Source organism: Bos indicus, chromosome 2 (genome assembly GCF_029378745.1).
Source record: "Bos indicus isolate NIAB-ARS_2022 breed Sahiwal x Tharparkar chromosome 2, NIAB-ARS_B.indTharparkar_mat_pri_1.0, whole genome shotgun sequence".
NCBI lineage: Eukaryota > Metazoa > Chordata > Mammalia > Artiodactyla > Bovidae > Bos > Bos indicus.
Window position 1 is genome coordinate 22645001 of NC_091761.1, and position 13297 is coordinate 22658297.

The following is a 13297-nucleotide window of genomic DNA, read 5'->3' on the forward strand; positions in this document are numbered from 1 at the left end:
TTTTATGAGGATTTAAAAATTATTTGCTGAACATAGATTGTATGATTTGTTGGAAATATCTTAAAAATGTCCCTTTATATATTGATTTTTATATGTTCTTTAGATGAGCTGAAATTTTCAAGGCTTTTTATCTTTTTAAAACCTTTGATAATTCAGCTTGAAAGCTACTTTTAAAATCCTTTTTTTTTTCCCACCGTGAAGAATAGAAAATCGAAATGAAACCTACACCAAACCAGGCCACTGCATCTAAATCGATAAATCTGTGGATGACTGTTAGGAAAAACAAAGCTACGCTGCTTTAACATCTACTGATTTGTCTGTGCTAAATCTGCTGCTCAGATAGTGCCCTGTATTGAAAATGTTCTAATTTGTATATCAGACATCTTAACTGTTATTAAACTAAGTTTAAGTTGAACCCAACTGCAGATAAAACAAAAGAAACTTTACGCTTTCAATCAGTCATCATAAATGCAATTAGTTTTCCCTGGTCTTCCTTTTCAAAGAAAGGGACGAAGGCTCCTCAAGCTGCAGGAAAGATTCACACAGATTTTGAAAAAGGATTCATTATGGCTGAAGTAATGAAATACGAAGATTTTAAAGAGGAAGGTTCTGAAAATGCAGTCAAGGTAAGGAATTATTTTCTAGTTTCATACTTAATAATTTTTGCTGATATGAAGATACTCATGATTCAGATGAATGATAACGATCTTTTAAACTGTGTCAGCGTTAGCGTTAACTATCAACTGTATGTACTATCAACTGAGCCATAGGTATTTACATACTCTTAGGCAGCTTTTTAAATGTATAAATTGTTATTAATTTTGTGGTGTTTTTCTAAAACTGAAAAAGAAATTTTAAAGCTGGCTTTAAGTAGTTATCAATAATTTCAAAGAATTTGTTCACTGATGACCAGTGAAAACTTGAACTTATTATACTTGAATATCTGAAATAAAAGTAGTATGTGTATACATATGGGTTAATTCAAGGAAAACAATGTAAATTTAGTCAAATAAAACCTGTTTTTGCTGAACTTCATGGTTGTACTTTTTTTAAAAAAGATCTCTGAGAGCTTAATTTGCTTTCTCAACACTAGAGGGCAGGTCCAAAATTGTGCTTTATTTTAGCTAATAAGTATAATTTAGTTTGCATCCACTAATAGTGAAGCTGTGTTATGCAGACGTAATGAATGATTTCTTTTAATGTAAACTCTGTTAGAGACTTGATTTTGTTTGACTTTATTAGGTTTACTTAGCAAAATCCAGTAGGTGTGTCAACTCTAATCAACAGACAGGTCAGGGAGGTAAACTGGCATTATAAGCAGGCGTCTTTACCTTTAATTTGTTATTTGAAGACTAGTATAGAAAATGTTTAAAAAAAATTTTTAGAGCAGTCTTGTATATTTCCTAATTTTAAAGAAATCCAAAAAAGTTTATTTCAAGTTTATTCTCATTGGTATCATTGGAGAGATCATATGGAACAGCAGGACTATAATAGAATTGTTGAAACCCCAGGAAGAGAAGGGGGAAATCTTGGTGTAGTTGGTTCAATGTGGAATGAGAGCCATTTTGTTTTTTTTTAAAGGCGTGAAAGAAGTTACAGTTTATACTAAACAAAGTCATTAACTTCTCAGTGTTGTCATCTGTGGCGATAGTTAGATATGCAGGTTCAGTGTATTAAGATTGAACTTTGTCAAGAATACTAATTAGACTTGAAAACTCTCAGATTATTTTTCAACATGTTATGTCATGCTGGCATATATATTTTTCATAGACTAAAGGTTAAAATAAGGATACTTTTCTATTACTAGAATTCAGAAATCAGATGCTTCTTTTTTATATTCTCATGGGATAAGCCTGTTTTACCAACCCTTAATAGATGTCTATGTTGTAATTTATAAACTTGAAAGTTATATAAATTGTGAATACTTCCTTTAACAATACAGAAATGTTATAATATACAGTAAAAAAAAAATGTTGCCTGCTTGTAGAAATGCTTAACAATAACTAGGAGGTTTTATGCAATAAACTGGAAAAGGTTGACCTCTGGCTTTTCAGCTTAGAATACCATTAAGTATTTTAGGCTTTTTTTTTTCTTTTTTAATTTCCAAAACTAACATTTCAAAATTTGAACTCCAAATTAAATAAAGCATTTATGAATTTCTTTTATTCAACAAATACTTGCATATTATCACGTAAGTTTTAGGTTTGAGAGCAAGATTGTGTATATGTGTATGTATGTATATGTATTTCAAACATCAGTGCAGCATAACTAATTTAATGCCAGTGCTGTGAACTATATACTGAATAGCTCTGTGTGGGCTTTGTAGTCTACAGGGATATCACATTATTAGCAATCATATCTGCTTAGGCAAAGCTGGCTTCTACAGATGGCTGCTTTCAAGTGCAAATGAACTGGTTAGACGTGTCTTGTTTAATACATACTCAAGATTCACAAATGGGTATTGATTTTTTTTTCCAACCAGTGTTTCTGATAGCAGTGGAAATGGATTAAATGGTCTCTAGAGAATTTAAAGGAACACTGTCACCTTTAATTAGTAGTAAACTTGAGTCATAACAAAGTATATAAACTTACACTTAATATGTCATGCCAATTATGTATTTGATTTAAATTGTCTATATAGTTTTATAACATTGGACTTTAGATTCTCAAGACAAGTAGCACACGGCCTTCCATACATTACAACTTTGGAAAAAATCGTATAAGAGTATTGTGTGTGTGTGTGTGTGTGTGCCTTTTAAAATGTTAGGGTATGTTGACTTTTTAAAAATTAGCTTCATTTTTAAAAGCACTTAGTAGGTGATTTTTATATGTGGTCTAGATAATTGTAATATGCTTACTAGGGCTCTGTGACCTGGTTTGTTGATTTTAACCTCAGATGTATGATCTTAGTCTTGTTTCTGATTAGTATAATTGCACTTGACTTTGAACATTCTTATCAATATCTTCAAAGGGAAGTACTAATCTTGTTGGTCAAAGGTTTTGTGTTCTCGATAAGTTCTAGCAGAAGGAAAATACTTTGAAGAATTTTTTGTTTTTCTAAAAGACCCCCAGGTCCTCAGTGTTGCGTGGTTGACGTCAGGTCACGCAGGACAGGGTTGGTGGTGTGCAGTGTGCAGTGTGGATGTGTAGATATTGAAGACCCTGTCGTGCTGAGGATGAAGTGTGTGTGCTGTGCCCCACAGGGAACCTGAGTCTCTGTGTAACTGCTGCTTATTTGTACAAGAATCACCAGAAGATTGCTCATCTTGATCTGCGTGCCAGCAGGTGGAATCAGTTGCTTTGCCGACTGATTTACAAGTGGAAAAAAATACCTATCTTTGCATTTCCAACCTGTTAGAGTCTGCTTGTAACTACGGCCATTAGTCAGTAAACTTCTGTGTGTTGAATTTTAGTATACACCATTGTGTACGGCCATTGTCAAGATCAAATTAAAAACTACAAAGAAGCAATTCAAAATCTGTAATTCCAATTGATACTTGTAGCATGCTGTGTCTTTGGCATCATCAGTATCACCAAAGAATTTCTTTAAGTAAATATTGCAGCTTTAACCTAGCTATATAATCTTTTTTTCCTGCCTGGTTTGATCTGTTTGTTACAGTGACTTGCCGGATGTTTGCAGACACATCAGAAATGTACCATAAACAGCATGTAATGAAACTTAATGATATTGGTATAATTACATTTATGTACCAACAGTTTAGTGGAGAATACATTATGATTATGTATGTATGGAAAATCTAGTGCTGCCCAAATCAGGAATATTTTGCTTCTCTCCAAGTCTAGTTTTGAACTTGTGTGCCTTCCTGTATTTTTTTTTTCTTTAATCTGACCCAAGATGTGGAATACTTTTTGCATGTGCTCCTACCATTTACCTTATATATTTCATTGTAAACTAACACATTTCCTTTGTATTTCTTATTTACAGGCTGCTGGAAAGTACAGACAACAAGGCAGAAATTATATTGTTGAAGATGGAGATATTATCTTCTTCAAATTTAATACACCTCAGCAACCGAAGAAGAAATAAATTTTAATTATTGCTCAGATAAATGTACAACTTCCAAAAGGCATATACTTCTTTTTTTTTTTAATTAAAATTTCTGAAAACTGAAAGGGCAGGTAAAGTTGGGGTGATGGGAATCTTCTACAAACAATTATTTTTATTTGTTTTAAAATTAAAATACTGTGTACCTCCAATGAGATGCAAGTTCACCAAATGTGAACAGCTTTGCTTTTCACGTGATTAAGACCCTACTCCAAATTGTAGAAGCTTTTCAGGAACCATATTACTCTCATGATACTTCATTAATCTCCATCATGTATGCCAAGCCTGACACATTTGACAGTGAGGACAATGTGGCTTGCTCCTTTTTGAATCTACAGATAATGCATGTTTTACAGTACTCCAGATGTCTACACTCAATAAAACATTTGACAAAACCAGCCTTGGTGTGTTTGGGGATGTCTGTATTGACTGACTGTGGTGTGCTGAATGCGATATGGCACCTGGCGGTTGCTGATTACAGAATTTTAAGGCGTGCGTATGACACAGTAACTAGCGTGTGGGGCAGCTGCAATTGTATCTTAGAAGTGGGTCTTTCATAGGAATCAGAAGAATAGTCTACCAGGGATTTGTCTCCAGAAAGTTAATTAATTTGTAGATGGACATTTATTGAAAGATGATAGCAATGATATCACAAAAGATATATCCTAGGTGACTATGACCAGAAAGAAAACAGTGCTGGGGGAAAATTCTACCTCAAAAATCAAAGGATTTCTTGTTGTTGTTGTTGTTCTGACCGTATTGGAGAGAATGTTCATTTTTAATCATTCCTTTGAAATTATTGTGATGAAATTGTTGTGAAAACTAACCCATTCATATCTGATGAGTTATAATTTTGTTTCGATTCAGTAGTGAGTATAAAAATTAGTTACGAAAAAGATTAGATCTTGAAAATTATAAAACTTTTAAAATACTTGCTATTAACATATTTTAAGATGAGTTGAAACTTTAGCGTATGCAAGTTAAGCACTTTATAAAATTGTAGCAGAAAATTCTGAAAGAAAAATATGGTTAAGTGGTTATCTGGAGATCGTTTGCCACTTAGCCTTCTTCTCTTATGGTGACAGTCGTAGCGTTCTCGTAGCGTTCCTCCCTGAACCCTCCCTTCCTCTCCCAGTTAACACTCCTGCAAGGCTGCCCTTGTCCCCACCCACGGCCCTTTTGTGCTCCTCTGTGATCAGAGGATCATTTCAGTTAAGTGCAGACCCCCAACTAGGCCAGCTCTTGCCTCTACTGTGTTATTTTGTTACATTAAAGGTAAAAACACACATAAACTTAACATTGAAAGTTACTTAATGTAGCACAAAAAGCAAGAAGTGATTTTAAGGGCAATTTGCTATAAAGAGGGCTTCCCTGGTGGCTCAGATGGTAAAGAATCTGCCTGCAATGCAGGAGACCTGGGTTCCATCCCTCCATCGGAAAGATCCCCCGGAGAGGGGAGTGGCAACCCAGTCCAGTATTCTTGCCTGGAGAATTCATGGACAGAGGAGCCTGGTGGGCGACAGAGGACCCCTGGTGGGGTCACAAAGAGTCAGACACAACTGAGCGACCAACACTTTCACTTCTTTCACTTGCTATAAAGAGGAAAGGGTGCTTAAGGAGGATTTGATTGAGTAATGAATACAGTTTAGAAGCTCTTTAGTTGAGTATGTTCTTTATGAGAATCAGATACTGATATTCTTTTGCTAACATAAAAATCAGAACTGCAGCAGGGAAATAATAAAATTAAGTGAACAAAATTTTTTTTTGTTTTATGGATTAAGTAAAACATAAATGAAACTCAGGTACAGGTGCAGTTGACCAAGTTTGCAGTGAAAATTCCTGTTACACTTCTGAATTGGAGAAATGTAGAGATTTGTGGATTGTTTGGGATTTCACCAATATAAGAAGAAATCCAATCTCTTGCTTTTGAGTCCTCTCCAAAATAAATTGCATAGATGTCTTAAAGAAGTTTGGAATTTCATTTAAAAGGCTTAAAGATTGTGTAATTTTACTTTCTCTTAACTTCTAATGTGGTAATTGCACATTGCAGAATAGAAGTTTTAATAAGAGACAAGTTCGTTTTGAGGTAACTGCCTTCATTAGGGCTGAAATTAAATGCTGGAGATAAGTTTAATTTGGTTAGAAGTCCTACAGTATTCTGTATGTGTGTACAAATTTTTATTTTCTACAAAAGTTGAGAATTCCAAGAACTTTTGCATGTAGATAACTGGGTATATACCTGTATCTTCATGTTTTCCCCCTTTTAATATTGGTGATAGTTAATGTATTTGTAGGATTATAAGTGAATTTTTTTTCACTTATCTATAGATCCGTCTTAATCAGATTTTTTGGTAAGAGAAATTTGATTTTAAAAAGTTCCCGAGATCCGGGGTCGGCGTAGCCATGGCGACTCGTGTCCTTTGTGCCTGTGTGCGCAGGGCACCTGTGTTCCCACGGCCTTCGCGCCACTGCCCAGGCTCCCCACGCTAGCCGTGGCCCGGCCGCTCAGCACTACCCTCTTCGCCGCGGAGACCCGGACGAGGCCTGGGGCTCCGCTGCCGGCCTTGGTGCTCGCGCAGGTTCCAGGCACAGTTACACAGCTGTGCCGCCAGTATAGCGACGCACCACCTTTGACATTGGAGGGAATCAAGGACCGTGTTCTTTACGTCTTGAAACTATGACAAGATTGACCCAGAAAAGCTTTCAGTAAATTCCCATTTTATGAAAGACCTGGGCTTAGACAGTTTGGACCGAGTGGAGATTATCATGGCCATGGAGGATGAATTTGGGTTTGAAATTCCTGATATAGATGCGGAGAAGTTAATGTGCCCACAAGAAATTGTAGATTACATTGCAGATAAGAAAGATGTATGTGAATAAAATATCAGACCCCTTTTCCTCACTGAGAGAAGGCTCAGAAGATGCTGGCGAGTGTCTGGCAGTGAGAACACATTTCTGCATCATTGCTGACTTTGAGAGTAATTCTGTTTAGACTTGTATTTAAATTGTCTTAAGTGTTTTTGCCCTTTGAAAATAAATCTGTAAAACCAAAAAAAAAGTTCCCGATAGCATTTTCATTTCATTTTTATCATATCACCTTCATAACTTCACTTTGGGCTTGGCTCAAAGCCTATTTTGATACCACTCCAGGGGAGCATTCTGTATCTGCTTTCTTACACAGATAGTAGAGTTGCTTTCATGCTTTGGCAAGCAACCAAGAAGGAAGAACCTGTCATCAGGGGCCTGTGTCTGTGGCCTGCAGGGAGGGCCCATGGGGCCCATCCAGTGCGGTCTCTTGCCTCAGGAGGGTGGAAAAGAGGGATAAATATGATATGTTCAATTTCTTTGGTCCTTCTGGTCTGCATGCAAATTGCCATTTTTTTCTGGTGAAGTAAACCATCTTGGTTGCCTTAAGAGTATAAGGAGTAGAACAAATCTTCATTTAATTTTCAATCACATGTTCCTAGTCCTGTTGGTATTGTTTTATAAAACTTTACTCTCTAGATCATAAGTATAAACTATTTGTTTGAGGAAGGTTATTTGCAGGTTATCTCATCCATCCTGTGTGGATTTTATCGTGAGAAAATGACTTTGCAGGAGGGTATGCTAGTTGTCTACCACAGGGCATTCTTTCTTTATAGTTTAAATAGAGAATGGCTGGGCACCCAGCTGCAGACAGACTATCAGGCAGACTCTGCAGCTAGGTGGAGGTCATGTGACTAAGTTCTTGTCAGAGGAATGTGAATGAATGCCTTAAGACCTTGGAAACCGCTCCCCTCAGGAGCTCCTTTCCTCCCAGAAAACCCACTGTTAATCATGCAAACAAAGACAGCACCTTAGTGGACAGCAGAGCAGAGGTATGGCAGGAACCTGCATCTCTGAAGGACCCTGGTGAGCAGAGCACACAGGCCCTGACTGCTTCCCTTGGGACTGGTACGTGAAGGAGAAATAAACTACTGTTCTTTAAGCTACTGTATTCGAGCTACCATATTTCTTTTGTAGCAGCTGGCTTTTTACCTAGGCACATATAGACATTGCCTGGTCTTGTCTCCGTTATACCTTCTTTGAAATTTATACCTTCTGTTCTGTGTTATGAGCACAGATTTATTGGGTGGAAAGAGCTTCTAATCCAATCTGGATCAGGCACCACTGTTACTGCTTCAGCGTTGCCTTCTGTAAATTACTCCTCCTCTCTTCCATTCTTCACATGTATAATGAAGATCATAGATTAACTGGCCTAGTGTAAAAGGACTAAAGAGAGTTCCAGATACATAATAACCACACAATAAATGTAAATACCATATAGTTACCTTTACTGCTGCTGCCAAGTTGCCTCAGTCGTGTCCGACTCTGTGCGACCCCATAGACGGCAGCCCACCAGGCTCCCCCGTCCCTGGGATTCTCCAGGCAAGAACACTGGAGTGGGTTGCCATTTCCTTCTCCAATGCGTGAAAGTGAAGTCGCTCAGTTGTGTCTGACCCTCAGCGACCCCCTGGACTGCAGCCTAGCAGGCTCCTCCATCCATGGGATTCTCCAGGCATGAGTATTGGAGTAGGGTGCCATTGCCTTCTCCTTACCTTTAACATCACCCCAAAGTGTAACCACTCTTAAATAGGCCTTATGAACCACACACAAGAAGACTATAGAGCGTGTATTTCTTAAATACCTGTCCTGTAGAAGAAATATTAATTCTTTATTGTTGCTAAAGAATATTCTGAAAGAGGAAATAGTTGCATTGAGTGATGAACGTGGATATTTTGCTAATAGCATGCCAGGACCTCATCTAAATCATGGAATTCCGAGGCTGAAAATGTTATTTCAGAACATCTTGCTTAACTTACCTATCCTATAAATAAGAAGTAAATGAGGAGCAGAAAGATTAAATAATGCTAACCATAATTACAAGTCATAAAATAATAAACTGTCACAAAGATTATAAATTCTATATTTGGAAGTTGAAATTTTCACACAGAAATTGGTTATTACATTTTCAGAATAGCCACAGAATCCCATTCAACACAATGTAAACTGAACTACCATAGGGGGTTTTGGACAGCAAGGGGAAAAGAAAGGCTAAGGAGATCCAGACATCTCCAGCTGGCGGTTGAGGTCACTGACGATCTGCCCACGGCCTATTGCTCTCTCATTATTACTCTTTTTATAAAGACACAGGAAAGTTAAATCCCTTAACCAAATAACACAGCTCATTATTTGTCCAAAAAAAAAATTGTAATTTTTAAACCAGTACAGTAGAGCATTATTTGCATTGAATGACCCAGTTTGGCCTTAATGAATAGTAACAAGTTTGGGGCGGAGGGGTAGAATGGAAATTCTGCTGGCCTGAATCACATAAACACCAAAGGTTTCAGCAGTCCGCGATTTTCCCATTAATCCACCTAGGATATCCATGAGCATTTTCTAAAAATAAATAAACGACTGGGGATGCGTAGAGATAATAGAATATGCAACAGACCCTTGTGGTGCCTCTGTTTCTTCACCTTATCCTCTCTCCTTCAAATTATTATTACCATGAGAATCATAAAGGAGTATTCATCCTAAAGAAGTGAAGAATGTGGAAATTTGAAGAAAAAACAACTTGAAAAGTATCCTACTTGGGACTTCCCCTGGTGGTCCAGTGATGAAGATTCAGCACTTTCACTTCAGAGAGCACGTTTCCATCCCTGGTCAGGGAACTAGGTCCTACGTGCCACTCAGCACATATATAAATTTTCATCCAGCTGTACAGTCAAGACTTGAGTACTATATCCAAGTTATACCTCAGTTTTAGAAAGAAAAGAAATTCCCCCCTCCATTAAATGATTGCTTGGTACAGCCCTTATACCCAAAGAGTTACTGGCAATGTTGAGTCTTTGTACAGTACTTATAAACTTTATAAATTTTTAAAGATGTTGGTTAGTAATGATATCATTATATAAACTATAGACAAAAAAATTGTTAATGCTTAAGATGGACACAGTCACAGTTGAATGGTATGTATCTCAGAAACTATGATAAAAGACTCATTCTTATAGATGAGAAGGTAAATTATTTTCTGTGGTCCAAAGAATTGAAATCTATATCAGCTGTAATAAGATTCCATTGTAACAGCAAAAACAATTGGAAACAATTTAAATATTCATCCATATAGGAAAATGCTGAAATGAATTCTAAAACATCCATAGAAAAGAATACCTTCAGCCATTAAAAAGAATAAAGTAATCTATATGAGCAGCATAGAAAGATTTTTTATTCATTTTGCTTTGTGAAAAAGTAAGTGGCAGAGCGATATATATAGTATGGTCACAGAGGTAACCTTCGGTTAACTGTTTAGTATGTATTCTTGCAAAGTTATCATTGTACTTACATATATGTATACATCTGCATATCATGTTGTTCAGTTGCTAAGTCATGTCCGACACTTTGCAACATCTACGTATGGTTTTACATAACTGGGATTACAGTTGTTAGGCAGTTTTCACCCAAATAACTGAATTAATGTTTTAAAGGCAGTGGATGAATAAAAATGCATCTAGAATTACGTCACATCTGAGAACTTGCATGTATTCCTTTAAGCCAAGACGTGGAGAAGGAAAAGTATGCAGCCGTCAAAACAAGCAGGGCACAAGCATCCCAGGCAGAATAGGAGCAAATGCAGAGGTTGGGAGGCAGGAAAGGACCTGGAGTTGGGAGAAACAGAGGCCGGAGTGGCTGAAGTGTAGTGAGTAAAAGGTTCTTGCTTATGCAGGACCTTCCATGCATAAGAAAGTTCTGACATCTTATTCTGACTTAGATAAAAGTCAGATTGGCTCTTAGATTAAAGAGTTTTAAACTATACAGATCTACAATCTGGTTCATATTTTCAAAAGTCACCTAGAATCTTGACCCATCTGCCATCATTCCCAAAGAGATCCTGGGGTAGGAAAGGGGAATGTCGGAGGTTAGAGAGTGGCACCCAGCATGTGTTACTGACCAGGAGAAGAATACTGTGAGCCATGTATGTGACTTAGATTTTTTTTTTCATACCAAGTTTTCAAAATTTGGAGTGTATTTTATACCTACAACACTTCAGCTTAAACTGGACGCATTTCCAGTGCCCAGCAGCCACATGTGCCTTAGTGGCTGCTCTAGTGGACAGTGAAGGTCTCGGGCTTTACCCTTCCTCCTCAGGAAGTTAGCCTGAACTCTTTATCTCCAACTGATTTCAACAGAGGGCATAGAAACCCACTATGCTTAGACTGGCTGTGTTTTCATTTAAGGCTGAATGTAAAAAAGTATATGATAAATCCTTATTCCTGCTTTTTTTTTTTTTTTTTTAAGAAAAGAGGGTGAGGGGGCTCACTGACTTTAGAGCAGGACACAGGAGAGATCAGTTATAGAAGGTACCAGTGAGATTGACTCTTGACTTGAACTAAGAAGAAATGGAAAGCTGCAGCTTGATTTGATCTGCTTATTGGAAGAATTCACAAGACACATTGATGGAATGGATGAGAGGTGGGAAGTGAAGAATTGAGAATGATTCCTAGGTTTTTATTCTGAGCAAGTAGATGCGTGATGGTGCCACTTACTGAGATGGGAAAGACCTGTGAGAGGCGCCGGTATGGGATGTATGTAAGGGTGGAAATTGAGAATCTTTTGAATGTAGGTGATACTGCCCAATTTTAAGATTTACTATAAACCTACAATAATCAAAACAGGGTGATACTAGTGAAAGAATAGACAAATAGATTAATGAAACAGAGAGCCCAGAAATAAACCCACATGAGATACAGTCAACCGACCACTTACAAAGGAAAAAGGAACAACAGCAAAGATTTTCAACAAATCTTTCAAATGGTGTTGGAACCACTGACATCCACATACCAAAAAAAAAGGATCCTGACATAGACCTTACCCCCGTCACAAAAAATAACTCAAAGTGGATTACAGACCTTAATGTAAATGCAAAACTATAAAAATCCTAGAAGATAACATAGGAGAGAAAATCTGCATCACCTTAGGTATGGTGACAATATTTTAGATACAACACTGAAGATGGCAATCTATCAATGAGCTGGACTGCATTCAAATTCAAAAATGATGCTCTGTAAGAGACACTTGTCGAGAGAATGAAAAGACAAGCCACAGACTGGGAGAAAATGCTTGCAGAAGATATATCTGGTAAAGAACTGCTACCCAAAATACATTAATACAAAGGACTCTTAAAACTCAACAATAAGAAACAACCCAACTTTAAAATGTTTTAAACATAGGTGCAAGGGACTTCCCTTTCAGTTCAGTAGTTAAGACTGTGCTTCCAATGCAGGGGGCCTGGGTTCAATCCCTGGTCAGGGAACTAGATCCCGCATGCCACAAGTAGAGTTCACATGTGTGTGCTGTGTGCTTATTGCTCAGTCTTGTCCAACTCTTTGCAACTCCATAGACTGTAGCCTACCAGGCTCCTCTGTCCATAGGATTCTCCAGGCAAGAATACTGGAGTGGGTTGCCATTTCCTTCTCCAACGGATGTTCCCAACCCAGGAATTGAACCCAGGTCTCCTGCATTGCAGGCATTCTTTTTACTGACTGAGCTAGGAGGGAAGGTTTCACATGCCATAACTAAGGATCCTGCAGGCCACAACTCAGATCCAGTGCAGTCAAATAAATAGTTTTTAAAATGTAAGTTCAAGATGGCTAGATCTGAAGTTGGCCACTACCTACATCTGAAGCTCAGAAGAAAGTCTGAAGCGCAGATACAAAAATTTATCAATAAAATCATCACTATATGGATGGCATGTAAAACCTGAGGATTAGAATAGATCACCAGGCTAGAAAGAGAAAGGAAAGAGCCCAAGAATGAGCCTCGCCAGAGCTCAAGGAGAGAAGCAGCTAATGAGGTTAAAAAAAAAAAAAAAAAGGGAGTATGGATGGAGCATCCAGGAGAAGCAAATTCCAGAAAGCAAATGTTGGTTGACAAGCTCTGTTTCATTTGAAGCAAGTTGGGATTACTCTTTTGAGAAGTTTTTCCATAAAGGAAACAAGAAAAATGGGGTAGAGACTGGAAGGAGATGTTCAGGCATAAGGGTTTTTTGGTTGGTTGGTAGGTTCTTTGGTTTTGTGTGATGGGAAATACTAGAGCATGTCTGGGTGTTGATAGGTATGCTCCTGGATAGAAGGAGAGTTTAAGGCTGGTGAGGAAAGAGAAAGAAGAGGATAGAGGTGTAGTTTTAAGAGGGTATGGGGTGGGTGGGTTGGA

At 37.6% G+C, this 13297-nt stretch overlaps 1 protein-coding gene and 1 pseudogene across 1 annotated transcript in view; both read left to right on the forward strand.

Moving 5' to 3' along the window:
• OLA1 (Obg like ATPase 1) overlaps positions 1–4464 on the forward strand; it is a 164595-nt gene extending 160131 nt beyond the window's left edge. The window contains exons 10-11 of the mRNA XM_019970677.2: positions 504–626; positions 3947–4464. Coding sequence (XP_019826236.2) covers positions 504–626; positions 3947–4048 — 225 coding nt within the window. The 3' untranslated portion in view covers positions 4049–4464. The remainder of the gene's footprint in view (positions 1–503; positions 627–3946) is intronic.
• Positions 4465–4615: 151 nt separating this feature from the next.
• Positions 4616–7124, forward strand: LOC109566394 (acyl carrier protein, mitochondrial pseudogene; annotated as a pseudogene).
• The last annotated feature ends 6173 nt before the right edge of the window (positions 7125–13297 follow it).